Here is a 27,569-nt window from a genome sequence, read left to right on the forward strand (position 1 = left end):
CTTCAGCATGCTCTGGATGCATTCTTAGGCTTAACTGATTCTGGGGGCCGACGGAAAAGCCCGAAAAGCTTGACTCTGAATCTCCAGACCTAGATATACTATAGTTTGGGATGGGACGAGTTGGGACTTTTCCATATTGACCAGGAGACCCAATTCCTTGGTCAGATCCAGAGTCCATTTTAGATTCTCCAGACAGCGACGACTTGACGCAGCTCTTAAAAGCCAGTCGTCCAAATAGAGGGAGGCTCTGATGTCTGCTAAATACAGGAATTTGGCAATATTCCTCATCAGTTTGGTAAACACTAGAGGTGCCGTGCTTAGGCCAAAGCACAGGGCTTGGAACTGGTATACCACCTTCCCAAAAACAAACCTTAGAAAAGGTTGGGAATCTGGGTGGATGGGGACGTGAAAGTACGCGTCCTTTAGGTCTAACGAGACCATCCAGTCTTCCTTCCTGACCGATGCTAGAACCGACTTCGTCGTCTCCATGGTGAACGTCTGCTTGGTGACAAAGACATTTAGAGCACTGACGTCTAGCACCGGTCTCCACCCTCCTGTCTTCTTCGCCACTAAGAAGAGACGGTTGTAGAAGCCCGGGGATTGATGGTCCCGGACTATGACTACCGCTCCCTTTTGTAGCAAGAGAGACACCTCTTGCTGTAAAGCTAGCCTCTTGTCCTCCTCTCTGTACCTGGGAGAGAGGTCGATGGGAGTTGTTGCTAGAGGGGGCTTGCGCAAGAATGGAATCCTGTACCCCTCTCTGAGTAACTTCACAGACTGTGCGTCTGCAACCCTGTTCTCCCAGGCCTGTCAGTAGTTCTTGAGCCTGGCTCCCACTGCTGTCTGAAGAAGGTGGCAGTCAGACTCTGCCTCTTGAGGACTTGGAACCCTTCTTCTTGTTGCCACGTTGACTATCGGCACGAGTACCTCCTCTGCTGGAGGTTCTGCCACGAAAGGGCGGAATGAACCTAGACGCTGGTGTGTCCATCCTAGGTCTAGGCACGGAAGGTAAAGCTGTGACTTTACGTGCGGATGACGCCACCAGGTCATGAGTGTCTTTCTGGATCAACGAGGCAGCAATCCCCTTGATCAACTCTTCAGGAAAGAGACACTTCGATAGCGGAGCAAACATCAGTTCTGACTTCTGACATGGGGTGACTCCCGCCGACAAGAAGGAGCAAAGGTGATCCCGCTTCTTGAGAACTCCAGACACGAAAGAAGCCGCAAGCTCGCCAGACCCATCCCGTATGGCTTTGTCCATGCAGGACATGATGAGCATGGCAGAATCCTTATCCGAAGGGGAGGTCTTCCTGCTCAACGCTCCCAAACACCAGTCCAGGAAGTTAAAGATCTCGAACGCACGGAAAACTCCCTTCAAAAGATGGTCCATGTCCGAAGAAGTCCAGCAAATCTTGGAGCGTCTCATAGCCAGTCTGCGGGGAGAGTCTACCAGACTTGAGAAGTCGCCCTGGGCAGAGGCAGGAACTCCCAAGCCGAGAACCTCTCCCGTGGCATACCAGACGCTAGATCTGGAAGCAAGCTTGGCCGGGGGAAACATGAAGGATGTCTTCCCAAGTTGCTTCTTGGCCTGCAACCACTCTCCCAGTACCCTTAAAGCTCTCTTGGACGAGCGAGCGAGTACGAGCTTCGTAAAGGCAGGAGCTGCTGACTGCATGCCTAAAGCGAACTCAGAGGGAGGTGAGCGTGGAGCTGCAGACACAAACTGGTCCGGATACAACTCCTTAAACAGGGCAAGGACTTTCCTAAAGTCTAAGGAGGGAGGCGTAGTCTTGGGTTCATCTATGTCGGAGTGTTGGTCGTCCAAATGCGCAGCTTCGTCGTCATCAGAGATTCCTTCATCCGAATGCTGAGGAGGAAGCGGCAAAGGAGGAGATAAAAGCTGAACGGCTGAATCCGGCAGCACGGGTGCATGCGTAGCTGCACTGGATCCAACGTCATGCCGCTGTTGGTCAGTCTGAGAGCTGGCAACAACCAAAGCGGAGTGGTGGTGCGTGGTGGGGACCACCGTGGGTTGCGGAGACTGACGCACCGCGACAAAACACGGCAGCTTGACTCCACCTTCCTGCTGATGCGGTAGCTCATGCACGTCAACGGAGGGTGCCGCACGTCGGCTAACGTCAACATGCGTCTGGCAGGGTCGACTGCGCATAGGTGGTGGAGCTCTCACAGCCGGAGTGTGGGAGCAGGCAGCCGCAGTGTCAGCTGGGCGCACAACCGTGGCAGGTTGTAGGCTAACGGGTGCAGCGTCAACCTTCTCAGCACGATACTCCTGCATGAAGGAAGCTAGCTGAGTCTGCATAGACTGCAGCAAAGACCACTTAGGGTCTACAGCGGCTGGTGCGGCAACAGACGGAGTGATTGCCTGCTGCGGAACCACTCTACCTCTCTTGGAAGGTGTGCAGTCTTCGGAGGACTGCGGCGAGTCCGAACTGACCCAGTGGCTACACCTGGGCCGTTGGACTCGCTCGGAAGGGACCTTGCGCTTGAGAGGTCGTGAGACCTTGGTCCAGCGTTTCTGTCGAGAAACCTCTTCCGCAGACGAGGAATGAATGGGCTCACTCGTCTGTTTGTGGGTGGGACGATCTCGGCAAGATACGTCCTCAACCACGGAGGGAACGTCTGTCCGCTGATCAAGGCCTGTCGAACCCTTTGGTCGTACGACATTGCTTCTCCCCTGGGCTTGGGAGCTTGCAAGAGGTCCCGGACTGGGAGGACGACAGGCACGAACAGACGCACCCTCATGCGTAACACTGACACTTTTCACTGCACTGACACTCACTTCACTTCCCACTGCACTTTTACCTTTCAACTCCCTGACGTCAGCCATGAGTTGATTGCGGTCATTCGCTAATGACTCAACTCTCTCACCAAGAGCCTGAATGGCACGCATCATATCCGCCATCGAAGGTTGATGAGAGCTAGTAGGAGGGTCGGGTGTAACCACTACAGGGGAAGGATTAGGTTGTGGGGCATGGGGAGAGGAAAAATCAATAGAGCGAGACGAACTCCTCCTGATCCTATCCTTCTCTAGCCTACGTGCATACTTAAGGAATTCTTGAAAATCGAATTCCGAAAGCCCAGCGCATTCCTCACATCGATCTTCCAATTGACAGGCTTTACCCCTACAATTGGAACAAACGGTGTGCGGATCGATAGAGGCCTTCGGAAGACGCCTAGAACAGTCCCTAGCGCTACACTTCCTGTACTTGGGGACTTGAGTAGGGTCAGACATCTTGAATTAGTCAAAGGGGGGGAAATCCAAAATCTATCCAAGTCGTCAACAAATAATCCAAAATCTAATCAATGAAAGTGAGAAAGTATTGAGGATAACTTCTGCACAGCGAAAGCTAATAACTAGAGAGAATACTTCACCAAATAACGTGAAAATCAACTCCAGAAAACAACAGCGTATCAAGTAGGTCTTGCCGGTGGCACGACAGAGAGAAAATTGGTTCTGTGTTGACAAGAAGTACTTGAGTACCTACTCGACAGATGGCGCTGTTGATGTACACCCCCACCTGTATAGCGATCGCTGGCGTATTCCGCCCGTAGGTTTTTTCTGTCGGGCAGCAGAGCTGCAGCTACATGATCACCGGGTAAGATTAATATTGAAAAAATAATAATTGCCAGTATTGTTATCAAAGATACAATACTTCCATCTCTCCAAGAAAAAGAATCAGTACAAAACTTTGCTCTAAGCTTGATAATGCATAACTGTTTCGTTTGACTGGTCAGAGAGTACAACATAAGAACCTTCTCTCTAGTTACGGTTCATTTTCCTTTTGACCACACATACACTGAATAGTCTGGCCTATTCTTTACATATTCTCCTCTGTCCTCAAACACCTGACAACATTGAGATTACCAAACATTTCTTCTCTCAAGAGGTTAACTACTGCACTGTAATTGTTCAGTGGCTACTTTCTTCTTGGAAGGTTAGAAGAGACTCTTTAGCTATGGTAAGCAGCTCTTCTAGGAGAAGGATACTCCAAAATAATACCATTGTTCTCTAGTTTTGGGTAGTGCCATAGCCTCTGTACCATGGTCTTCCGCTGTATGGGTTAGAGCTCTCTTGCTTGAGGGTAACTCGGGTACACTATTCTATCTTATTTCTCTTTCTCTTTTTTTGTTGAAGTTTTTATAGTTTATATATGGAATATTTATCTTAATTGTTGTTACTGTTCTTAAATATTTTATTTTAATAGTTAACTAATTCTCTTATTTCCTTGTTCCCCACTGGACTATTTTCTCTGTAGGAGCCTCTGGGCTTATAGCATCTTGCTATTCCGAATAGGGTTGTAGCTTAGCTTAGCAAGTAGTAGTAGTAGTAGTAGTAATAATAATAATAATAATAATAATAATAATAATAATAATAATAATCTATTTACCAAATATTAGCACACTTATTTTCTGACAAATAATTGCAATAGTTCTTACTTCACTGTGTTACAAATGATTCCTTAAACATACCTGAGGCCTGTGGTTTCCAAGATACTGTTGTAACTGTCCAGTGGCTGTCAGTCTTTGTCACTTTGAATTCCAATTCTAAGTTACTGTGTTCCAACGTCAAATACCTAACTCTTTCTTCCACACCAGTCACAATCCACCTATCCTTGCTGAAATGGGAGGAAAATTGCATGTTCTAAGAATTAAAAAATAAATTGAAAAATATGGTTTTAAATGTACCCACTCTCGGAAAAAAAGACATCTAAAATTTTGATCAATCAGTTGACTAGGAAGATTAATCATGTCTTCTTTGCTTCTTATTTTACTTCATACTTAAATGCCATTCAAAAATATATATGGACATGTTATGGTTGACTTCATAAATTAGTAATGATTAACACTGGGAGACTTTCCCCTCCCAGTGAAACACCCTGTCTCATATACTACACAAATTTAGAGAGAGAGAGAGAGAGAGAGAGAGAGAGAGAGAGAGAGAGAGAGAGAGAGAGAGAGAGAGAGAGAGAGAGAGAGAGAGAGAGAATTGAGCAATACTGTAAAACATTCCTTAATATCAATATATTGTATGTAATACCGACATCTTTGTGTATAAATTTTCAATAAAACTTTACTACAAACAGTATATTCTTGAAAATTGCATTACAAATGGAGTCTACATAAGGTTAGCTATTATCCAATTTCTCCCATTATCGGTATGACTTGTAATGCATTACCTGAAGATGCAGGGCAACAACTGTCATGGGATGGTAATTAAAAGACCCTGATTGGTCACTCCTTTTAGGGTATAATTAAAATGGTACACATTTTCTGGAGTAAGGCAAAGTGTAGGATTTACCAATTAGTCAAAAAGATCAAATGATTAAATCCATGCCACTCTCAAACTCTTTTAGGAATTATTTGCTCCTGCCAAGACAATGACTACATAAAAATGTGAAGAAATTTAAACAACAACAATTCACTGCTATGTGTCATTAGTTCTGAGTAACAATACCTTAAAGCTTGGCAAAAATCTTGGTATGCAGAGCTTCCAAATTAAAACAAACATTTCATTTCCATGAAAAAGAGCCTAAACAAAAATTTATGATGATTATATATATCATTATGACAAAATACTGTTAAACATATTGACTTGAACATCTAATTTATACTGGCTGGCTGTATAAAAAATAGAACCGTCACATTCCTAAATACTGCTGTTGACTAATTGAGACTGGCAGGGAACCGTTACGTCAGGTGAGACGAGACACTTCTGGTAGGAGAGACCTACTGCATTAATCATGTCTTCACTTGTCACAAGAGACAGTACTTTGTAACCTGTGGCTAAAAGACTTTACATCAATCAGAAGTTTACATTTGCTCAATACTGTTCATATTATGCATTCTTTCAGCAACTTCAGATTCAAAGAAATTTTTCACTTGCATCAGAATGTGATAAAAGAATTTTATAATAAAAATATAAACGGAAAAAACTAACCTTGATGCTGGCATAAAACAGCCTCCAAGCAATTCTGAACTGCAGCAGAGATCACAGAACTTTTGTTCAAGCATCTTTTGGGGTATAAATTCAAGGGTATTAATAGTTTTGGTTTCCTCTTGACATTGTTCAGGAACATATTGTAAGGATGTCCGAGAATTTTCCTGTATGGCTTCTGCCGACACGTGACTAGCTGGTTCTGGATTAATACTGACACTGGCACCTGGATCTTTCTTTGAGTCTGTGAATTCCATCACGGACTGAAAAGGGTCAGGTACACTGATTGAAGAGATATTTCCTGCAGTATTATCATTGGAAACTTCCGGAGTTTCAGTGATCAGTGACGAATTGGAACCCTGGGAAATCTCCTTATCCATCACATGTGAAATCATTTGGTCATCAATACCAACAGATGATGTCTCTGGCATACAGCCCACTTTTGTATCTTTGGGCATGTTACAGCTTGAACCTTGTAGTGGGATGTCACAAGAAGTTGGGCCAGCATTCTCTTGTTCCATTTCAATTAATAAGCCATCATCATCTATAAGGGAATTTCTAAGGGAAGAGTGGCCCTCGTGAAAATCTGACACGCGTTTCTTGAATGAAGTCATCATGGCCTTTACCGAGCTAAAAGCATCAGCTGCTACTACATCAAAGAGAGACTGATTAGCTGACAGAGGAGCTGTGGGTGACTGACTCTCTAATTTGGCAAGTGGAGAATGACTAAAACTAAGTTCACATGAGCTTTCAAAATCCATTTGTATATCTTCCAGGCCCTCTTCAGACTGGGAATTATTTTTGGCCTCCAATTTGCTGTCACCGTCTAAATTAATTTTTTCATTGCTGCCTTGTGTATTTTCAATTGTGACAGTTGATTCGTGTGATGAAGAGTTCTTAGATTTAAGAGGAGTTTTGTCTTTGGCTGATGGTGAAATAGCCAAATCTGGTGTATCCAGTTTAATCTTGTCTTCTACGCTCAATCCAGATAAAGGTTCCGTTTTTGAAATATGCAAAAATAATTGATCTTCTTCTACTGATAAAGATACCGAAAGAGGATCTTTATTTCCATTAAGAGAAGGTGGCGGATTGAAACTGTTATTTCCTTCCTGACATTTTTCATTATCTACAGACATAGAAAGATGTGCTGGACCATCATCACGAGATAACCTCTTGGATGAACGTTCGTCTTCATTATCCATATCATGAGATCTTTTATGGTTTGATTTAGGAGAAACCTCTTGCAAACTTTCCCCATACTTGCTTTGTCTAACATTCTTATCATCAAAACCTTCTGCTGGGGCATCTAACTCCTCTTCAGAATCTTGAGGTTCTTCAAAAAATGACTGGAACATTGGGCGTGACATATTAAAAGTTTCATTGAACTCGCTGGGTGACATAATGGGGACAGATTTTCTTCTGGAAACCTCCTTCTGGTCCTCTTTTCTTTCTACAGGACTAATAATATTCTTATCTATGGCGTCAACAAAACGTTCAGAATTTGAAAGGCCAAAACACAAACTCTTTCTCCGAGGAACTTCATTTCTATTCAACATCTCTAATATCTGACTGGCGGGACATGTGTTGTTCTTACTACAGTCTCTGGCTTTTCCATCAATTGTTTTATGAGATTCTGAAATAAAAGCAGAGTTACAATGAAGTTAATGAGTAATTTGAATTAAACAAAATAACTTAACTCTAATTTATGGAAGAAATACAGATCCAGAAATGATTCACGAGTTACAGTATAGGGAAACTTGAAAGTACAGAAATTTTAAATTTAATTGCTTCCTGTGTACTTCCCTGTACTTTCTTCTATAAACAACAACAAATACCTTCTACTATCATATAGTGTTCACAGCTTCCATTCTTTTATTTGGGCAATATTGTACAAACCCTTCCTACTGCTTAAGGGCTGTATTAATCATTAAAAAGAACACCAAGACTCTCCCAAGGTAGATGAAAATATAATTTGATTACGAAGCTTCAGCAATTCTTGAGAACAGAGCCTTCATGCGCTGGCCAAGAACAAGCAAAGAAAGAGTCAGAAAGGTATATACAGAGATGACGATGGATGCTAAAAGGTGAATGGTAGAGGTAAAAGTTGTGGCAGCATTAGAATCATAATCTATAAGTAGCTGAGAGAGGAAAATAATTTCAGGATAGTTAAGTGTGAGGGGAGAGACAGAAAGACATGAAAGCAAAAACACATATTAGATGAAATAGGAGGATTCAGTTTTAAAAACTGATACCTAATTTGGTTAATATGATCCACTGAATTGGTTTCCATCTTTAAGAGAACATAATTCATTCTTTTCAAAGAAAATTTTTTTCTTGGAAATTGGAGAATTTGCGAATCATACCAAGCTTCATGGCAACTGTTCAGACTTAATTTCCATATAAAGTAAAATAAAAATATATATGAAATAATTCTTTACAATTGTACATGAATTGGTAAATTCTAAACCATACTTTTCTTCTGATTGTGACTGGTTTTACCTATGGGGTAAGCAATAATTATATAACTAAAAATACTAACTAAAAAATGAATGCTTATTGCACTACAACAAAAATACATAATAACACATGTGACATAACTTACCTAAAGTATTGATAAATGCGCTTTTGGTAACTCCAGCACAATCACCACCATAAATTTTTCCAGTATCATTTTCTTCTATGTTTGGTTTTAAAGGTTTAGAGTCAGCTCCAAAGCTTAAATTAGTTCCTTGTGCTCTTCTAGCTGAGTATACTTCAAATGTGTCTTCTTTCTCTATCCTTTCTACAGAAGTTCCATCACTGGATTCTACTATTTGAGGCATTCTTTCAGAAAATGTGGATTTCGAAACCAGAGAATCACATGGCAAAACAGCAGGAATAGAGGCACTAGTCTTTCCCAAGCGTGATATTTCTTCATCAGCATTCGTATCCTGAACACAATAATTTTCTCTCTTAGAAACATTACTACTTGCAGAAGTTATTTCCATATCTATATCAATGTCATGAGAGTTATTCATTTGCCCTGTCTTATTGCCAATATCCTTCTTTTGAGACACACTATAACTCATTCCAGCATTTGATATACGTTTTTTATTAGCCTGACTAATAGGACAAGTAATTTCCATCTCTGTTGTTACTTTCTGAGTTAAGACTCCATGATTTGCAGCAATTACTGGACAAGTTAACTCCATAGCCCTATTTCCTTTTTGAGTTGTGTTACCTTCAAGTAAAGAAACTGGGAGAACACTTTGACAAGCGTTTTTCAGATCTTTGGTTTTATTTTCAGTAAGGGCTACTTGACTTAAAGTCATCAAAATCATCTTCTGAGTCAAGCCACTGTTATTAGGTTTTATTGATTTAATAGCTGGGCAGGTAACTTCGATATCTGAATTTACTTTATGAGCTGTATCCTCTTGATTCCTAGTTAGTGTCTGGCAAGTCAGCTCCATATCTCCACTCGGCTTTTCATTCAAGACACTTCTTCTTGACCGGGTATTCATTCGAGATATCGGACCAGTCATTTCCATGTCTGCAGTTACTTTCTGAGTTGGATCATCTTGATTCACAGTTAATGTCTGGCAAGTCATCTCCATATCTCCACTGGGCTTCTCATTCATGACACTTCTTCTTGATTGATTAGTCATTTGAGATATCTGTCCAGTCATTTCCATGTCTGCAGTTACTCGCTGTGTTAGATCCTCTCGATTCACAGATAATGTCTGGCAAGTCATCTCCATATCTCCACTGGGATTCTCATTCATGACACTTCTTCTAGATTGATTCCTCATTTGAGATATCTGTCCGGTCATTTCCATGTCTGCAGTTACTCGCTGTGTTAGATCCTCTCGATTCACAGTTAATGTCTGGCAAGTCATCTCCATATCTCCACTGGGCTTCTCATTCATGACACTTCTTCTAGATTGATTCCTCATTTGAGATATCTGTCCGGTCATTTCCATGTCTGCAGTTACTCGCTGTGTTAGATCCTCTCGATTCACAGTTAATGTCTGGCAAGTCATCTCCATATCTCCACTGGGCTTCTCATTCATGACACTTCTTCTAGATTGATTCGTCATTTGAGATATCTGTCCAGTCATTTCCATGTCTGCAGTTACTCGCTGTGTTAGATCCTCTCGATTCACAGTTAATGTCTGGCAAGTCATCTCCATATCTCCACTGGGCTTCTCATTCATGGCACTTCTTCTTGACCGATTATTCATTTGAGATATCTGTCCAGTCATTTCCATGTCTGCAGTTACTCGCTGTGTTAGATCCTCTCGATTCACAGTTAATGTCTGGCAAGTCATCTCCATATCTCCACTGGGCTTCTCATTCATGGCACTTCTTCTTGACCGATTATTCATTTGAGATATCTGTCCAGTCATTTCCATGTCTGCAGTTACTCGCTGTGTTAGATCCTCTCGATTCACAGTTAATGTCTGGCAAGTCATCTCCATATCTCCACTGGGCTTCTCATTCATGACACTTCTTCTAGATTGATTCGTCATTTGAGATATCTGTCCAGTCATTTCCATGTCTGCAGTTACTCGCTGTGTTAGATCCTCTCGATTCACAGTTAATGTCTGGCAAGTCATCTCCATATCTCCACTGGGCTTCTCATTCATGGCACTTCTTCTTGACCGATTATTCATTTGAGATATCTGTCCAGTCATTTCCATGTCTGCAGTTACTCGCTGTGTTAGATCCTCTCGATTCACAGTTAATGTCTGGCAAGTCATCTCCATATCTCCACTGGGCTTCTCATTCATGGCACTTCTTCTTGACCGATTATTCATTTGAGATATCTGTCCGGTCATTTCCATGTCTGCAGTTACTCGCTGTGTTAGATCCTCTCGATTCACAGTTAATGTCTGGCAAGTCATCTCCATATCTCCACTGGGCTTCTCATTCATGACACTTCTTCTAGATTGATTCGTCATTTGAGATATCTGTCCGGTCATTTCCATGTCTGCAGTTACTCGCTGTGTTAGATCCTCTCGATTCACAGTTAATGTCTGGCAAGTCATCTCCATATCTCCACTGGGCTTCTCATTCATGACACTTCTTCTAGATTGATTCGTCATTTGAGATATCTGTCCGGTCATTTCCATGTCTGCAGTTACTCGCTGTGTTAGATCCTCTCGATTCACAGTTAATGTCTGGCAAGTCATCTCCATATCTCCACTGGGCTTCTCATTCATGACACTTCTTCTAGATTGATTCGTCATTTGAGATATCTGTCCAGTCATTTCCATGTCTGCAGTTACTCGCTGTGTTAGATCCTCTCGATTCACAGTTAATGTCTGGCAAGTCATCTCCATATCTCCACTGGGCTTCTCATTCATGGCACTTCTTCTTGACCGATTATTCATTTGAGATATCTGTCCAGTCATTTCCATGTCTGCAGTTACTCGCTGTGTTAGATCCTCTCGATTCACAGTTAATGTCTGGCAAGTCATCTCCATATCTCCACTGGGCTTCTCATTCATGGCACTTCTTCTTGACCGATTATTCATTTGAGATATCTGTCCAGTCATTTCCATGTCTGCAGTTACTCGCTGTGTTAGATCCTCTCGATTCACAGTTAATGTCTGGCAAGTCATCTCCATATCTCCACTGGGCTTCTCATTCATGGCACTTCTTCTTGACCGATTTGTCATTTGAGATATCTGTCCAGTCATTTCCATGTCTGCAGTTACTCGCTGTGTTAGATCCTCTCGATTCACAGTTAATGTCTGGCAAGTCATCTCCATATCTCCACTGGGCTTCTCATTCATGGCACTTCTTCTTGACCGATTATTCATTTGAGATATCTGTCCAGTCATTTCCATGTCTGCAGTTACTCGCTGTGTTAGATCCTCTCGATTCACAGTTAATGTCTGGCAAGTCATCTCCATATCTCCACTGGGGTTCCCATTCATGACACTTCTTCTCGATTGATTAGTCATTTGAGATATCTGTCCAGTCATTTCCATGTCTGCAGTTACTCGCTGTGTTAGATCCTCTCGATTCACAGTTAATGTCTGGCAAGTCATCTCCATATCTCCACTGGGGTTCCCATTCATGACACTTCTTCTCGATTGATTAGTCATTTGAGATATCTGTCCAGTCATTTCCATGTCTGCAGTTACTCGCTGTGTTAGATCCTCTCGATTCACAGTTAATGTCTGGCAAGTCATCTCCATATCTCCACTGGGCTTCTCATTCATGGCACTTCTTCTTGACCGATTATTCATTTGAGATATCTGTCCAGTCATTTCCATGTCTGCAGTTACTCGCTGTGTTAGATCCTCTCTATTCACAGTTAATGTCTGGCAAGTCATCTCCATATCTCCACTGGGGTTCCCATTCATGACACTTCTTCTCGATTGATTAGTCATTTGAGATATCTGTCCAGTCATTTCCATGTCTGCAGTTACTCGCTGTGTTAGATCCTCTCGATTCACAGTTAATGTCTGGCAAGTCATCACCATATCTCCACTGGGGTTCCCATTCATGACACTTCTTCTCGATTGATTAGTCATTTGAGATATCTGTCCAGTCATTTCCATGTCTGCAGTTACTCGCTGTGTTAGATCCTCTCGATTCACAGTTAATGTCTGGCAAGTCATCTCCATATCTCCACTGGGGTTCCCATTCATGACACTTCTTCTCGATTGATTAGTCATTTGAGATATCTGTCCAGTCATTTCCATGTCTGCAGTTACTCGCTGTGTTAGATCCTCTCGATTCACAGTTAATGTCTGGCAAGTCATCTCCATATCTCCACTGGGCTTCTCATTCATGACACTTCTTCTCGATTGATTAGTCATTTGAGATATCTGTCCAGTCATTTCCATGTCTGCAGTTACTCGCTGTGTTAGATCCTCTCGATTCACAGTTAATGTCTGGCAAGTCATCTCCATATCTCCACTGGGCTTCTCATTCATGACACTTCTTCTCGATTGATTAGTCATTTGAGATATCTGTCCAGTCATTTCCATGTCTGCAGTTACTCGCTGTGTTAGATCCTCTCGATTCACAGTTAATGTCTGGCAAGTCATCTCCATATCTCCACTGGGCTTCTCATTCATGACACTTCTTCTTGACTGATTATTCATTTGAGATATCTGTCCAGTCATTTCCATGTCTGCAGTTACTCGCTGTGTTAGATCCTCTCGATTCACAGTTAATGTCTGGCAAGTCATCACCATATCTCCACTGGGCTTCTCATTCATGGCACTTCTTCTTGACCGATTATTCATTTGAGATATCTGTCCAGTCATTTCCATGTCTGCAGTTACTCGCTGTGTTAGATCCTCTTGATTCACAGTTAATGTCTGGCAAGTCATCTCCATATCTCCACTGGGGTTCCCATTCATGACACTTCTTCTCGATTGATTAGTCATTTGAGATATCTGTCCAGTCATTTCCATGTCTGCAGTTACTCGCTGTGTTAGATCCTCTCGATTCACAGTTAATGTCTGGCAAGTCATCTCCATATCTCCACTGGGCTTCTCATTCATGACACTTCTTCTCGATTGATTAGTCATTTGAGATATCTGTCCAGTCATTTCCATGTCTGCAGTTACTCGCTGTGTTAGATCCTCTCGATTCACAGTTAATGTCTGGCAAGTCATCTCCATATCTCCACTGGGGTTCCCATTCATGACACTTCTTCTCGATTGATTAGTCATTTGAGATATCTGTCCAGTCATTTCCATGTCTGCAGTTACTCGCTGTGTTAGATCCTCTCGATTCACAGTTAATGTCTGGCAAGTCATCTCCATATCTCCACTGGGCTTCTCATTCATGACACTTCTTCTCGATTGATTAGTCATTTGAGATATCTGTCCAGTCATTTCCATGTCTGCAGTTACTCGCTGTGTTAGATCCTCTCGATTCACAGTTAATGTCTGGCAAGTCATCTCCATATCTCCACTGGGGTTCCCATTCATGACACTTCTTCTCGATTGATTAGTCATTTGAGATATCTGTCCAGTCATTTCCATGTCTGCAGTTACTCGCTGTGTTAGATCCTCTCGATTCACAGTTAATGTCTGGCAAGTCATCTCCATATCTCCACTGGGCTTCTCATTCATGACACTTCTTCTCGATTGATTAGTCATTTGAGATATCTGTCCAGTCATTTCCATGTCTGCAGTTACTCGCTGTGTTAGATCCTCTCGATTCACAGTTAATGTCTGGCAAGTCATCTCCATATCTCCACTGGGGTTCCCATTCATGACACTTCTTCTTGACTGATTATTCATTTGAGATATTGGACAGGTTATTTCCATGTCTGTAGACACTTTTTGTGTCAGATCCTCTCGATTCACAGTTATCGTATTCATTGTTTGAGTTCTATCAACATCACACTGATTAACAATACGAATGGATGGATATGTTAATTCCATATCCATATCTGTCTTTTGATCCACATAACTTTTTGGATGCACACTCATCAGACTCGAGGGAAAAGTTAATTCCATATCTCTTGTTACCTTCTGTGTCATGTCTTGATTCAAATTAACTTGATTATTCTTTTCAGTCATATTGCCTTCAGATAATGTGACCATCTGACTAGCTGGGTGAGTTATCTCCATGTCTGTTGTAGCTCTCCTAGTTATGTCCTCTCGATTCAGACTGATATGATCTATCATTTCAGTCACATTGCTCTTATGTAGTAATGTACTCGCTGGATTACCTGGGAAAGTAACTTCAGCGTCAGCACTTACTCTCTCAGGTAAGTCCTTAATATCTGCCCCTACACCCAGACTTGTTCCTTTTGCATTGACTGGACTTAACAAACCACCACCTAGGCAAACTCCCAAAGTCATATCCATGTCACCAAAAGTCAGGTCACCTTCCAGCAAAGTCCTTATCTGACTAGTGTGGCCATTGATATCATCACCTGCAAGGTTCACTTGATTCAGACCAACCTTTTCTGTTGTCTGACCTGTCTTTGCACCAGTATTTGTCTTGGTTTGGTCATTAAAAGTTTCTCCCATGCATGTCATTTTCAAATCTTCTATCATTTGTTGGGCCATTTCATCACGCAGCAGTACATCCATCTGGTTGTCAGAAAGACTATCATCAGCAGCAGCTGAAAATAATGTCAAAGGCCGAGCATTGCTCTTCTTCACTTGGTCTTTTTTATTACCATAATCATCTGCCTTTGAAGTTTCCCCGTTATCTTGTACACCTAAGGAAAGAGGCAAAAGTTTTCACATCAAAAGTGTACAAATTGCTGACAGTAAACAATGATTTATATCCTACCATCAAAATCAAACTCTAAAAAATAAAATCAAAGTACCCTTTACAAAATCTTATACAGTGTAATCTTGAGTAAAGCACCTAGATCTCAATACTTTGGAAACAAAAAATACAGTTAGGAACTAGAAATTGGCTACCTGTTATTTTTGGTCGATACAAACAAATCTGGAAAATACTACTACATTGAAAGCCTAGGGAGAAAGTAATCTTTAGTTATAAGTTGACCAAATGCTATCCCTGTACTTGAGCATATTTTCTCTTCTTACTGTACTTGGTCTTGTTGATGTGAAATTATAGTGTTTAACTTTTAACATTTATCAATTGTATATGATCCACAACATTGAGAATATTTGACTACAGTTCACTTAATGGGATGAATTGAGCACTGCGACTGAGACAGTTCATTCATTTCAGTAATGCATAGGAATATTCACAAGAAAAATTTGTTTAATGTGTAATACAGTTCAACCATTTATTATGAAATAAAAAAGCTAGTCTGGCGGCCCATACCTGGTCACTTATATTTTGATACCACCTCAATTGGAAAATTCTATGAAAGAATTTAGAAAAATCTTTTTAAAAGTATAAAGAATTGAATACTGTACACAGTAACTGTACATCACAGACACAACTTGTGTCATACACGTAAATGTCTCGTATAAATTAATATACTTGGTAAAACCTATATTAGAAATAAAACACACCACACAACATACATTAATCAAGTATGGCATACAGAGCTAATAACATAATTATTATCATTATCATTATTATTACTAGCTAAGTTACAACCCTAGTTGAAGAAGCAGGATGCTATAAGCCTAAAGGCTCCAACAGGGAAAAATAGCCCAACAAGGAAAGGAAATGAATAAACTAAAAGAGAAGTAATAAGTAATGAGCAATTCAAATGAAATATTTTAAGAATAACAACATTGAAATAAAACTTTCATCTATTTAAAATAAAAACTTTAGAAAAAAGAGGAAGAGAAATAAGATAGAATAGTATGCACAAGTGTACCCTCAAGCAAGAGAACTTTACACAAAGACAGTGAAAGACCATGGTACACAGGCTATGGTACTACCCAAGACTAGAGCACAATGGTTTGATTTTGGAGTGTCCTTCTCTTAGAAGAGCTGCTTACCATAGCTAATGAGTCTCATCTACCCTTACAAAAAGGAAAGTAGCCACTGGAACAATTACAGTGCAGTAGTTAACCCCTTTAGCAAAGAATTATTTGGTAATCTCAGTGTTGTCAGGTGTATTCGGACAGATGAGAATGTGGAAAGAATATGCTAGACTAAGTATATGTGAAGGTAAAGTAAAAATGAGCCATAACCAAAGAGAGGGATCCAATCTAGTAGTCTATCAACTCAAAAGACCCAATAACTCTCTAAAGGTAGTATCTCAACGGGTGGCTGGTGTCCTGGCCAACCTATTACCTGGGGAAAACAATGTATACATCTGGATCAGGACTTTAGACAAAGAAAAAAAAAATGGATTAGAAAAAAGGTATGGTTGCTGGGTAACTACACTGAAAGAAAGGAAGGTAGCTTGCAGCGAATGGAACACTACAAAATCTTGGTTCTATTTAATTTCCCATTCCCGATCTTATTAATAACCTCTGGCACCATCTTTTAATACAGTACCTCACCGTGATGCTTTATAAAATTATTTATAATGCTGGTCATTAACAATTACATGTTCCTAAATGTGACCACCTAATGGAAAAATAGTCTTGGTTAGTCCTTCTCCATCATTCTAGGTTTCATCCACTTCCCCCCATGCCAGGAAGACCACAGAGCCTTGATGAATGGAAGAATTACGAAGGACTAAGCTTTCTCTCTCTGGCCAATCTGACTCGCTAACTTTCCAACTACAGCATCTTTCCTTTTCAACACCCAGTTGGCACAAGGGTCGGTTGACTGATGCACAAGGAAAAGTGATTGTCTTCGCTCCCGCCAGTACAAAATCAGTAGTTACTATTGTCAGGTGAAGTCATATACTGAGAAAAAGCAAAGTAGGTCCCTAATCCAGACTAGTGGTTACACGTAGACTTGCCTTTGCTGTGGCTTCCATGGAAATGTATTCTGATGCTGAAAACACTGTTCCTCTTGTACATAGTACTTTCAGTGCGGTTCATGGAATCAATATTGTTATCGCATAATGCATTGGTAAGGATGAATGGCTGGCAACCTTGAAGTTGAGGTTATAAACCTCTTTCTGACATGCCATGGGATCTAATTTGAGCGACTCAAACGCTGGAAGTTCCTCGCTTTGGCTAACTGGGAGTCTACACTCTCAAGGGCATCTCAGCCAACCTCCAACCAAGCTTGAAGGCAGGTTTTGATCCTTGGGGAGCACTGAAGTGACATCCAATGTATGTCTTTCCTCCCTTAACTGGTTCTCTTACTCTCCCCCCCAAGGTCACTGAATTTTTGGATGAGAGCCAGCACCTTGACAAAGGTCGATTCTGTTTCTGAATTTTCGTCTTCTGCTGGCACTGGTCAGGCATTAGGTGTAACTAGGTCCAAAGTGTTCCTGACGCTTCTCCTCTAGGGGCAAGAGAAGTCTTGAGCCATTCCGAACTGGCTTCATGGAGACTAGCATGTTTCCTTCTGGGTTCTAAAACTGAACCTGGACGATGTTGAGGCGACGGGACAGGTTTCCTTCTTATTCCTGAAGATCTATTTCACTGTTGTGTACGTTTCAAGAGACAGGGAAGACCCCTGTACCTCTGAAAGGCTCATGGAAGAGCATTGAGAAGACCTGTGACCAACAGAGTCCTTAGTCTTTCTCTGCCTAGGGAAGAGGAATCATCATAAAGCATAAAAAGAGTCTTCTTACTGATTCTTTATTTTTCTCCATGACTTCCGAGCGTGCCCGTTGAGAGAAGGGATGCCTTCTTGCTGGGATATCGACAAACTTCAGTTTCCCTTCTCAGGATCTATGCTGAAGGGAAGAAGAAGGGGAACACCTCTTCAAACTCCTTTTCTCACAATCGATCATGGAATCCACTGAAAAATAATTTGTGACTACATCTGTTGATGAACGCGGCTATGTGGAGTTATCTATAACAAAAAATCCCACATGGATCGATCAAGTAAAAACCTAACAAACAATCCCGTGTGGATCGATCAAGTAAAAACCTAACGAACGGTACCGAATGGATCAATCAAGTAAAAACCACCAAGTAAGAGGTTAGAACATGAGGATTTAACACATGAAAGTTGGGCGCATGAAGCATGCTCTACTGTTTCTAACTAGTAAGTGTGATCCTGAGGACCTTCCCTCCTGGGAAGGGCCAAGTGAAAACCCTCCTTCTGCTTAAGAATTATCTTGTTGCTTAGAACGTGAAGTTCGTGGGAGACCAACGCATGAAGATGGAGCATGTGGGGATTCCCAGCATGGAGGTCTATTGCATACAGTTCCAGCACATGAAGCACTATCCAAGGGGGACCTGGAACGTGAGCCTTGTTTGTGCTGGTATGAAGTTCTGAAAGTGAATATCTCAACTGAGAATCATACGTGCACGAAGATCTGACACATGAGGACCACGCTAGTGGGGGGACAGCACAAATGCCCAGGGGAACAGTGCGATTTCCTTGACGATTCAGCTGAATTCCTATAATGCGGTGTATGCGTAGATGATCATGATCGTAAAGGAGACTGTGTGTGCACGTAGGTGATCACGTACATGTGGGCAATCATCAGCACATACGCCTAACTCCTCTGGATCTGGTGTAAGTGAAGATGACTGTAAGCGTGAAAAGCTAACTTTGGAAGAATAAGCCCATAGAAGATCCTACGTGCATACATAAGAATGTGTACTAGGTGTGCATGGGGACAATAATCATGAATGTGAGGAAGACTAAGGTGACATATGTCTCACAAATCTATGATGATCTTTTCTGAAGGATGATTTCCCTCATCCTCTAAGCTGGGATCTAAGAGTCACTATTCAATGAAGGGAGAGTCTTAAGAGCACTTTGTGCAAGAGAGTTAGCGTCATCTCAAGGAAGTTTCTCATGCTTGTGAAGGAATGAAGGAAGTCTGAAAAGACTTGGGCTACTTACTTTTCTTCAGGAGGGAAGGGAGTTGCAATTGAGGGCTCAGCAGCAGAGGATGAGGACAAAGAAACAGGGTTGGGAGGGGGAGGATGAAACAAGGTCTCTACCTTCTCTTGCCCGCAGTTCAAGTGGATGTTAATGATTTTACAGGTGGCAGAGGCAACATTCAGGAAGACAAAGATTGAGCACCAACTGTGTTTTCCAGAAGGAGCAGCAGCAAAAGGCCTAGAGGATGCAGAGAAAGTTAATGCCTGAAGAAGTTTCTCCATTGAAGGCACACCCTCGATGCTTAATGACAGCCACAAGGTCCTAGAAGTCATCAACAGCATTGCCAATGGCAGGATCAATACAAGGGAAAGGGCAGGGACCTTCACCTCTGCTGGGGGAGGGTGAAAAGTCCAGCTCTCCCAAAACTTAGGAAATGAAGTAATATTGCAAATCAAAACAAAACAATAAACTCTTTTTAAGGAATTGATGAATCCCATAACAACATATGCCTAAATAGGATGCTAACACTTCAACTGTTCTTTCGCCATATGGGAAGCAGAAGGCGTAAAATCTGAGCACCAGAGAGTGAAAAGAGAGAACTTGAGGACTTTTTCCTGCTGTACTCTGACCATTGCAAACTCAGCCAGGCCTATTCATCACAGAGGGATGATTGTGAAGTCATGTTCCCTGCAAAGAGGGCATAGAGAATGGGAGTCCATCTTCTGCAGGGCTATAAATCTGCCACAATTGCAATCAGGTTTACCATGGCAAGACTGCATGCAGCCTACATGTGACACATGCGGAACAATTACACAGAAACTCTGAAAAAGAAGTATCAATAACAATCAAGCTCTGTTAAGTGCAGGGAGCACGCTTCTCTGTGGATGGAATCAAAGGGGCTACTAAATGTGCTGACAGGGGAGGGACAGGCTTCCTTGCCACCTAGTGGCAAGGAAGCCAAGTTCCAGCTACGCTGAAATCCTACTCATATCAAAGGACAAGGGTTTGTATACATGTAGGCACAAAAATCTTTTTAAACTACAGGTATATCAGCAGTGCATCTAATGAATTATGGAAATATATCAAGAAAAGTACAGTACTCACAATCAGATGATTTCATATTCAAAAAACTTGTCAAGAAACTGTCATTTGTAGGAACGACTTCCTCTGGCTCATCAAAAGGATCCCAGACAGTCCCTGAAGCACATTTACTTGAATCCCAGTCCAGGATATCTCTTACGAAACCTAATGATTCTTCAGCACTGGAATCCAAAGTTTCCTTCTGGAAAAGTAAAATAAAAAGCCTTAACAACAAAACTAAATGGGAATATAAAATGAGTCTAACACTGCAACTTTTAATATAAAAAACAATAAACCCTTTCTTGAATAATGATGAATCCAGTCATAACAAATGTTTAAATAGGATGCTAAAGTTTATCATCATTATAAAAAAAAAATTTCAAATAATACAGTATAGGTTAAACTCATAGGGCAAGGGATGATCAAGTCTGGAGTGCTCTATTTCTAAGTTACCAAGGAGTAGTACATTCTTGGGTCATAAAAAGTGAAGTTGGAAAAAAAAGGTCACACAGTAATGAATCTACAATAACTAATCATCACTCGGTGGATCCGTATTCATAGAGCTGACACAAAATGTGAGAGCTACCACAAAAAAGTTAACAATCTCCAGCAGAGATGCCTAAACCGGTGGTTCCCAACCCCAAGGTTGTGACAAGGGTATATCTGAGGGTATTACAAAATATATCTTAATAATCCACAGCTGTTCCCATTTCTATATTTATTAATGTAACATACCTCTGCGAATAAGGGTTTTCACGTCTTGCTATGATTAAGGCTAAAGCAAGAAAATGACTGGATCCGCAGCATGACTTGCGGTGTGCAATATAAAGCCCAAATTTGAAAACCTCCTGCACAAAATGAAGCAGATTCAAGGTAGCCACTGAGAAAACTTTTGGAGTTTTTGTAATTATATTCTTTAACCCTTTTACCCCCAATGGACGTACTAGTACATTTCATAAAGCTCATTCCTTTACCCACATGGACGTACCGGTACGTCCTTGCAAAAAACTGCTATTTACATTTTTTTGCATATTTTTGATAACTTTATGAGAAACTTCAGGCATTTTCCAAAATAATGAGACCAACCTGACCTCTCTATGACGAAAATTAAGGCTGTTAGCGCAATTTAAAAAAAATATATTGCAAAACGTGCTTGAAAAAAGGGATTTTGACGTAGGAAAAATCTATTTCTGGGCGAGGGACCTGTGCCGCCCAGTGAATAAGCTCCATTTAGCACTTATTCTTAGGTAATTTACTGCTAAATATACCAGAGAAAAAATGTAAAGGAGTGCTAGGTTAACTAGCTCGCTCACCTATTGGTGTCGGTATAAAATTGGGCGTATAATCCAGAGGTCCGGCACTATTTAGATTCATCCACGACAAAGATCCCAATAGAGGAGAGCCGTTCAACCTCACTCGGCACCACCAACTCTGCATCCGCTCAGAACCCAACTCCTTAGCACCCAAAGTTTGGGGACTCCAAGGGAGAGGAGCTGGGAGGGTTCACTGGGCGGCACAGGTCCCTCGCCCAGAAATAGATTTTTCCTACGTCAAAATCCCTTTTTTGGGCTCAAACCTGTGCCGCCCAGTGAATCTATACAAGAGAAATGTCACCAAACTTGCAAAATAAAGGAAAAAACATAAGCGTAAGGGAAATACAGGATGCTTTAATCAGAGATGAGTGCCACAAAACAATTATAAGGGTATCTTAAGAGGAACATAATCCACTTGGTGGAACAACTGACAAATAAGGTAAGGTATAATAATGCCGTGAGTGATGATATATACAGATACTCAGGAGTCAAAAATTAACAAATATAATAATAGTAATCAGGTGCAAAACCAACGAATACAAATAGGGTATAAATGAGGCAGGTAAGGGGGAGAGATAAAATAACAAGGAATTAACATATGAGTTACCTGGGGGTAACTACGCTCCCTGCAGCTACTGTAGGAAATTTAAGGGCTTCCAAATGTTTAAGGTAGTGTTTCTTGAACACTGAGGGTGACTTCCACCCTGTATACCTGGAAAGATCCGTAAAATTCATGTGGTGAAAAAAGTTCACCGAAGTAGCAACCGCTCTGATATCATGTGCAAGAGGAAAAGAGTCAGGGCTAGCTTGTTTAATAAAATACAAAATTTGTTGCCTGATCCCTTTAATGGTAATGGTACCGCCTTGTTCTCTAACGAATAGAGGCCCCGAGGAGTTAGAGGAGGTCCGGGATAAATAAGACCTAAGAGTAGTAACAGGGCACAGAGACGGATCTTGCGTGAGGGGAACAATTTTCCAGGAGGACCATCTGTTCTGAGGGTCTTCGTTCTTAGCTAAAAAGAATTTGTTAGGTGAAAGAAGGACCTCTCCCGAAGGAAGGAACTCAATATGACCCGGGTCTCTTGACAAAGCTGCCAGTTCAGAAATTCTTGCCCCGGAAGCCAAACTCACCAGGAAAAGTGTTTTCCTGAGAAGGGGAATGTAATCACAAGAACTGTTAATGGTATCAGAAGCCAATTTGAGTACATCATTAAGGAACCAGGTAACCGGGGTAGGACGAGTAACCGGTTTCAGTCTGGCACAGGCTTTCGGAATAGAAGCTAACACAGAGTCGGTTAAGTCTATGTTAAAACCCACTAGGAATATCTTTTTCAAGGCAGATTTAATAGTGGTGATAGTATTGGCTGCCAGACCTGATTCTAATAAAGTTCTAAAGAAAGTGACTGTACGGTTCAAGTTCATACAGTGTACGTCTGAGTCTATCAAAAATTTAGCCAACTTTTTAACCGCAGAATCATACTGGCGGATGGTGGAATCCCGTTTATCTGATTCTAGGAACAGGGTGTTTTGAGGATCGATATTGGCCCCATGCATGGCCGCAAACTTCATGAAGTCCATAAAGTTAGGGTGCTCTGAATGTTTGAGAAAGCGTACACAACGCGTGTTTGTACTATCTGAGACAGAACCGGATTGGGTATCGGGTGAGGATGTAGACTCAACTCTCGCAGGAGAGGATACCAATTGCTCTTGGGCCAGTTGGGTGCGACCAAGGCTACTCGTCCCTTGAAGGATCTCAGCTTGTCTAGGACTTTCAGTAAAAGATTCACCGGGGGAAAGAGATAAATCCTTTCCCAGATGTCCCAATTCTGTGACATAGCGTCTGTGGCGTAGGCCTGAGGGTCTAGATTGGGAGCCACATATACTCTCAACTTGTGGTTGGACTCCGTGGCGAAGAGATCCACTTGGAGACCCGGAACCCGAGAGAGAATCCACCGGAATGACTTTAGATCGAGTGACCATTCCGATTCTAGAGGGGAGGTCCGGGACAGGGCGTCTGCCACTACGTTCCGGACTCCCGCCAGGTGGACGGCTGAAAGATGCCAACGGTTCGAGGCTGCTAGGGAGAATATGGCTACTAGAACATGGTTCAGAGGCCCTGATTTTGATCCGCCTCTGTTGAGGCAGCGGACCACCACTTCGCTGTCGAGAACCAGGCGAAGGTGTTGTCTCTTGGGTGGAGCGAGACGTTTCAGGGTTAGAAGAACTGCCATGGCCTCCAGCACATTGATGTGAAGTTGGCGGAATAAGGGAGACCAAAGACCTTGAACTTTCCTGAGCTGAGAATAGCCTCCCCAACCTGATAGGGATGCGTCCGTGTGAATGATTAACTTCGGAGGCGGAAATCGAAGGGGAACTGACTTTGACAGATTGTTGGCCCTTGTCCAAGGTAGAAGTCTTTCCCGGAGAATGGGAGGAAGGCGGACTTTCCTGTCCCGGAGCTTCCGGTTCGCCCTCGAACGCCAGACACGATTGATATCTTTCAATTTTGCCTTCAGAAGTAGATCCGTCACTGAAGCAAATTGAAGGGACCCTAGGATCCTCTCTTGGAGTCGTCTGGAACTTACTTTGTCTTTGAGAAAGCGTTTGGTGTTCATTGCAATCTCTAACCTCTTGGGTTTGGGAAGACAGAGTATGAGATATAAGATCCCATTGCAGGCCGAGCCATTGGAACTTTGATTTCGGAAGAAGACGGGACTTCTTGAAGTTGATCTGGAAGCCTAGAGATTGAAGGTACTGGATGACTCTGTGAGTGGCTTTTAGGCAATTTTGGGAGGTGTCTGACCAAATGAGCCAGTCGTCCAGATAGGCTACTACTTGAATCCCTTGATTTCTGAGTTCCTGAACAGCAACTTCTGCTAACTTTGTGAAGATCCTTGGGGCGATGTTGAGCCCAAAGGGCATCACCTTGAAGGAGTAGTTTTTGTCCCCTAGGCGGAAGCCTAGATACGGACGGAAGTGTCTCGCTATCGGGACGTGATAATAGGCGTCTGTAAGATCGATAGAGGTGGTGACGGCCCCACGGGGAAGTAAGGTACGCACCTGCGAGACGGTAAGCATTCGAAACTTGTCGCATTGAATGGACAAGTTGAGAAGGGATAGGTCTAGAATCACTCTTCTCTTGTCCGAATCCTTCTTCGGGACACTGAACAGCCGACCCTGAAACTTCAGGTGTTTCGTTTCTTGTATGGCGTTCTTTTGTAACAGGTCCTGGACAAATTCGACTAGGTCCGGAGTGGAATGTTGATGAAATCTGTTCGGAGGTGGAGGTCCTTGAATCCAACTCCATCCCAGTCCCTTGGAGATGATACTGAAAGCCCAGGGACTGAATCTCCATTTGTTGCGGAAGGCATAAAGCCTCCCCCCTACCTGCTGCACCTCAGTATTGGTTTGAGGAGTTGCCTCCGCGTCCGCCTCGGAAGTTCTTTCCCTTACGAAAGACTCTTCCTCTACCTCTGTTCTGGTTAGAACCACGATGGTAGCCTCTACCTCTGTTATAACTCTGGGAAGAGCTATGAGCCTCATAAGACTGGTTAAAGGCAGGAGAAGTGGTGGAGGCACCGGAAAGCTGGCTCTTAGGGAGCAGAACGGTGACATAGTCGTCCGAAGGAGCCTGAGAGGTGGAAGGCTGTGCAGGAGCAACGGGAGATGGAGGAAGAGGCAGTCGGAAATTGGACGAACTACTCTGCTGTTGCCTGAACTGGGTGGAGGTATACGGGCGGAGCTTCTTCCTACCCCGGGCTTGGTAATTTGCGGGGTCACATTTCCGTTTAGGAGTCAAACCCCAACGGGCTTTAAGGCTCTGATTGACTCTAGTGGCCTCTGCCAAGACTTCCTCTACAAGATCCTCAGGGAAGAGATTTGAACCCCAGCAGGAGGACCGGATAAGCTTATTAGGCTCGTGCCTAATGGTCGCCTCAGCCAGGACGTGTTTGCGACACCTACGTTTAGCAGTAGCGAAGTCATAAAGGTCGTAGTATAATGACTGCAACGTAGCCTTATTGAGAGACTTAAAGATACTCTCAGTATCATAAGTCAAGGCTATCGACTCCGTGGATGTGGCCAAGTTCAGAGTTCGGCCAACACGTAGGCGGGAATCATACTCCTGTTTAATGAGGGATTCCGGGAGACGGGGAAGCCGCTCACTAAACAAGACTGAGGCACAGTCCGCTGATAGCTTGCCAGAGGTAAAAGTGGTATGGACGTTGTCCCAACACTCAATGCCAGAAGGAAGAAGGAGGGAGATCGGATCCACCTCTCGGATGGGAGGCAAGGGCTTCTCCTCCAGAGCATATTGGAAAGCAAGCTCTGCTACCTTATTGACACATGGAGTCACGGTGTTTTTATCCATTAAAAACATTGTGAAGGAACTCTTATACGGCGTTAACATGGTGTTGGTGCAACCGATGTCGTTCAAGAACCTAGCCCAAACAGATTGGGCTTGCTCTTTTGGGAAGATGACGGTCTCTTTGGGGACCTTATCTAGCCGAACCAGAGCTTCCTCGGTAAGCCTGGCATAACCATGAAATGGAAATGCCAGACCAGGAGGAAAGAATTCAAAGTCCTCTAGAGGACGAGTGCCAAGACCTTCCAAAGTTAACATTCCGTCTGAGAACGGAGAATGAAGAGCCATGCGCCAAGGATTATTCTTGGTAAACGGCGGGAGCTTAGAGGCATCCGGGATGAGAGAGCTTTGGACTCGCTCCGGAGCCCCTTGCTCTAATGCCCCAAGTCTCTGACCGATGTTTGAGAACATCGTGTCCATCTTGGCCTGCATTTCCGACACCAACTTAGCTTGCATCTCCGACACAATGCGAAGCATGGCTGATTCGGAAAGGCCCGGGCTAGGAGCAGGAGTGGCGGATTGTACTCCTGGGTCGTGAGACTTAGAGGAGGAGCCGGAAGCCTTAGATGACGGGTTTGTATTCAGCTTAGAACTATGGGAAGCCTTGTGAGGCTTACGAGCTTTAGGTAAGGTTCTAGATGTAGACTTATCCTTGGGGGGAACCGGGTGTGATCGTTGAGACGAAACACGGTCCCCAGAAAAACCATGAAAGGAAGAGCGATCAGAAGAAGAAGAAAGAGCGGGGCTGAGGATAGGAATCTCAGCGCCGGTAACACCTGCCTCACTTACCACCCTACCTGCGTCCGGATCATCCAATAACATGGGTTCGACGTCCAGGTTCATGGAAGCAACATTGTCTTCCAGATCTCCGGGGGCATCCGACGGATCTTGATCTTGATCAATAAACCCCGTTATGGTGGCATCAATGTGGGCAATGATGGGAGCTGCAACATGTCTAGCCACAGCGGCTGAAGACTTGGCGTTAGGATAGACCATGGCACAATAGTCTTCGGATAGGACGTAAGGCTGCTTGGATTTCACGTTCCGGGCAAAACCACCAACCCACACTTTCAGTGTGGCCCGAGCCGCAGACTTTTGCTCCGGGGATGCCTGAAATAATAGTGGGAATTATAAAAAGGCAGACTCATAGTGGTCCTTCAAGACCATAGAAATCTTACTAAATAGTGTATGTATACCAAAAAAGGTAAGATAGATAAAAAGACAACATAGCCAACAGGACTCACCGAGTCAGATCCAAGGGTGGTGATGAGGTCAAAACAGACCATACAGTTGTCAGGGTGCCAGACCACGATGTCCTCCAGCTGAACCCCGCAGAGGGCGTGAGACCGACATACGGTGTGCCCACAAGGCTGATGCAGAACAGCCGCACAGGCCGTCGTCTGACAATGCACCATCTATAAAAAGAATAGTATATGAGAAACTGTAATTCTCTTAAGTAGGGGCGGGTCCGGAGGACCCGGGCCTAACATAAGTCTAACTTAAGACTAGAGCTTAATTGTAATACTCTTAAGAAGGGGTGGGTCCG

General features: G+C 42.9%; 1 protein-coding gene across 1 annotated transcript in view; it reads right to left on the reverse strand.

Annotated features, from left to right (window-relative positions):
- LOC137660215 (uncharacterized) overlaps positions 1-27,569 on the reverse strand; it is an 81,890-nt gene that overhangs the window by 18,637 nt on the left and 35,684 nt on the right. The window contains exons 6-10 of the mRNA XM_068394930.1: positions 20,372-20,549; positions 14,043-15,140; positions 8,559-11,135; positions 5,960-7,589; positions 4,492-4,637 (exon numbers count right to left, since the gene is read on the reverse strand). Of these exons, the coding sequence (XP_068251031.1) occupies positions 4,492-4,637; positions 5,960-7,589; positions 8,559-11,135; positions 14,043-15,140; positions 20,372-20,549 (5,629 nt within the window). The remainder of the gene's footprint in view (positions 1-4,491; positions 4,638-5,959; positions 7,590-8,558; positions 11,136-14,042; positions 15,141-20,371; positions 20,550-27,569) is intronic.

The sequence above is a fragment of the Palaemon carinicauda genome, chromosome 20, assembly GCF_036898095.1.
Source record: "Palaemon carinicauda isolate YSFRI2023 chromosome 20, ASM3689809v2, whole genome shotgun sequence".
NCBI classification, from domain to species: domain Eukaryota; kingdom Metazoa; phylum Arthropoda; class Malacostraca; order Decapoda; family Palaemonidae; genus Palaemon; species Palaemon carinicauda.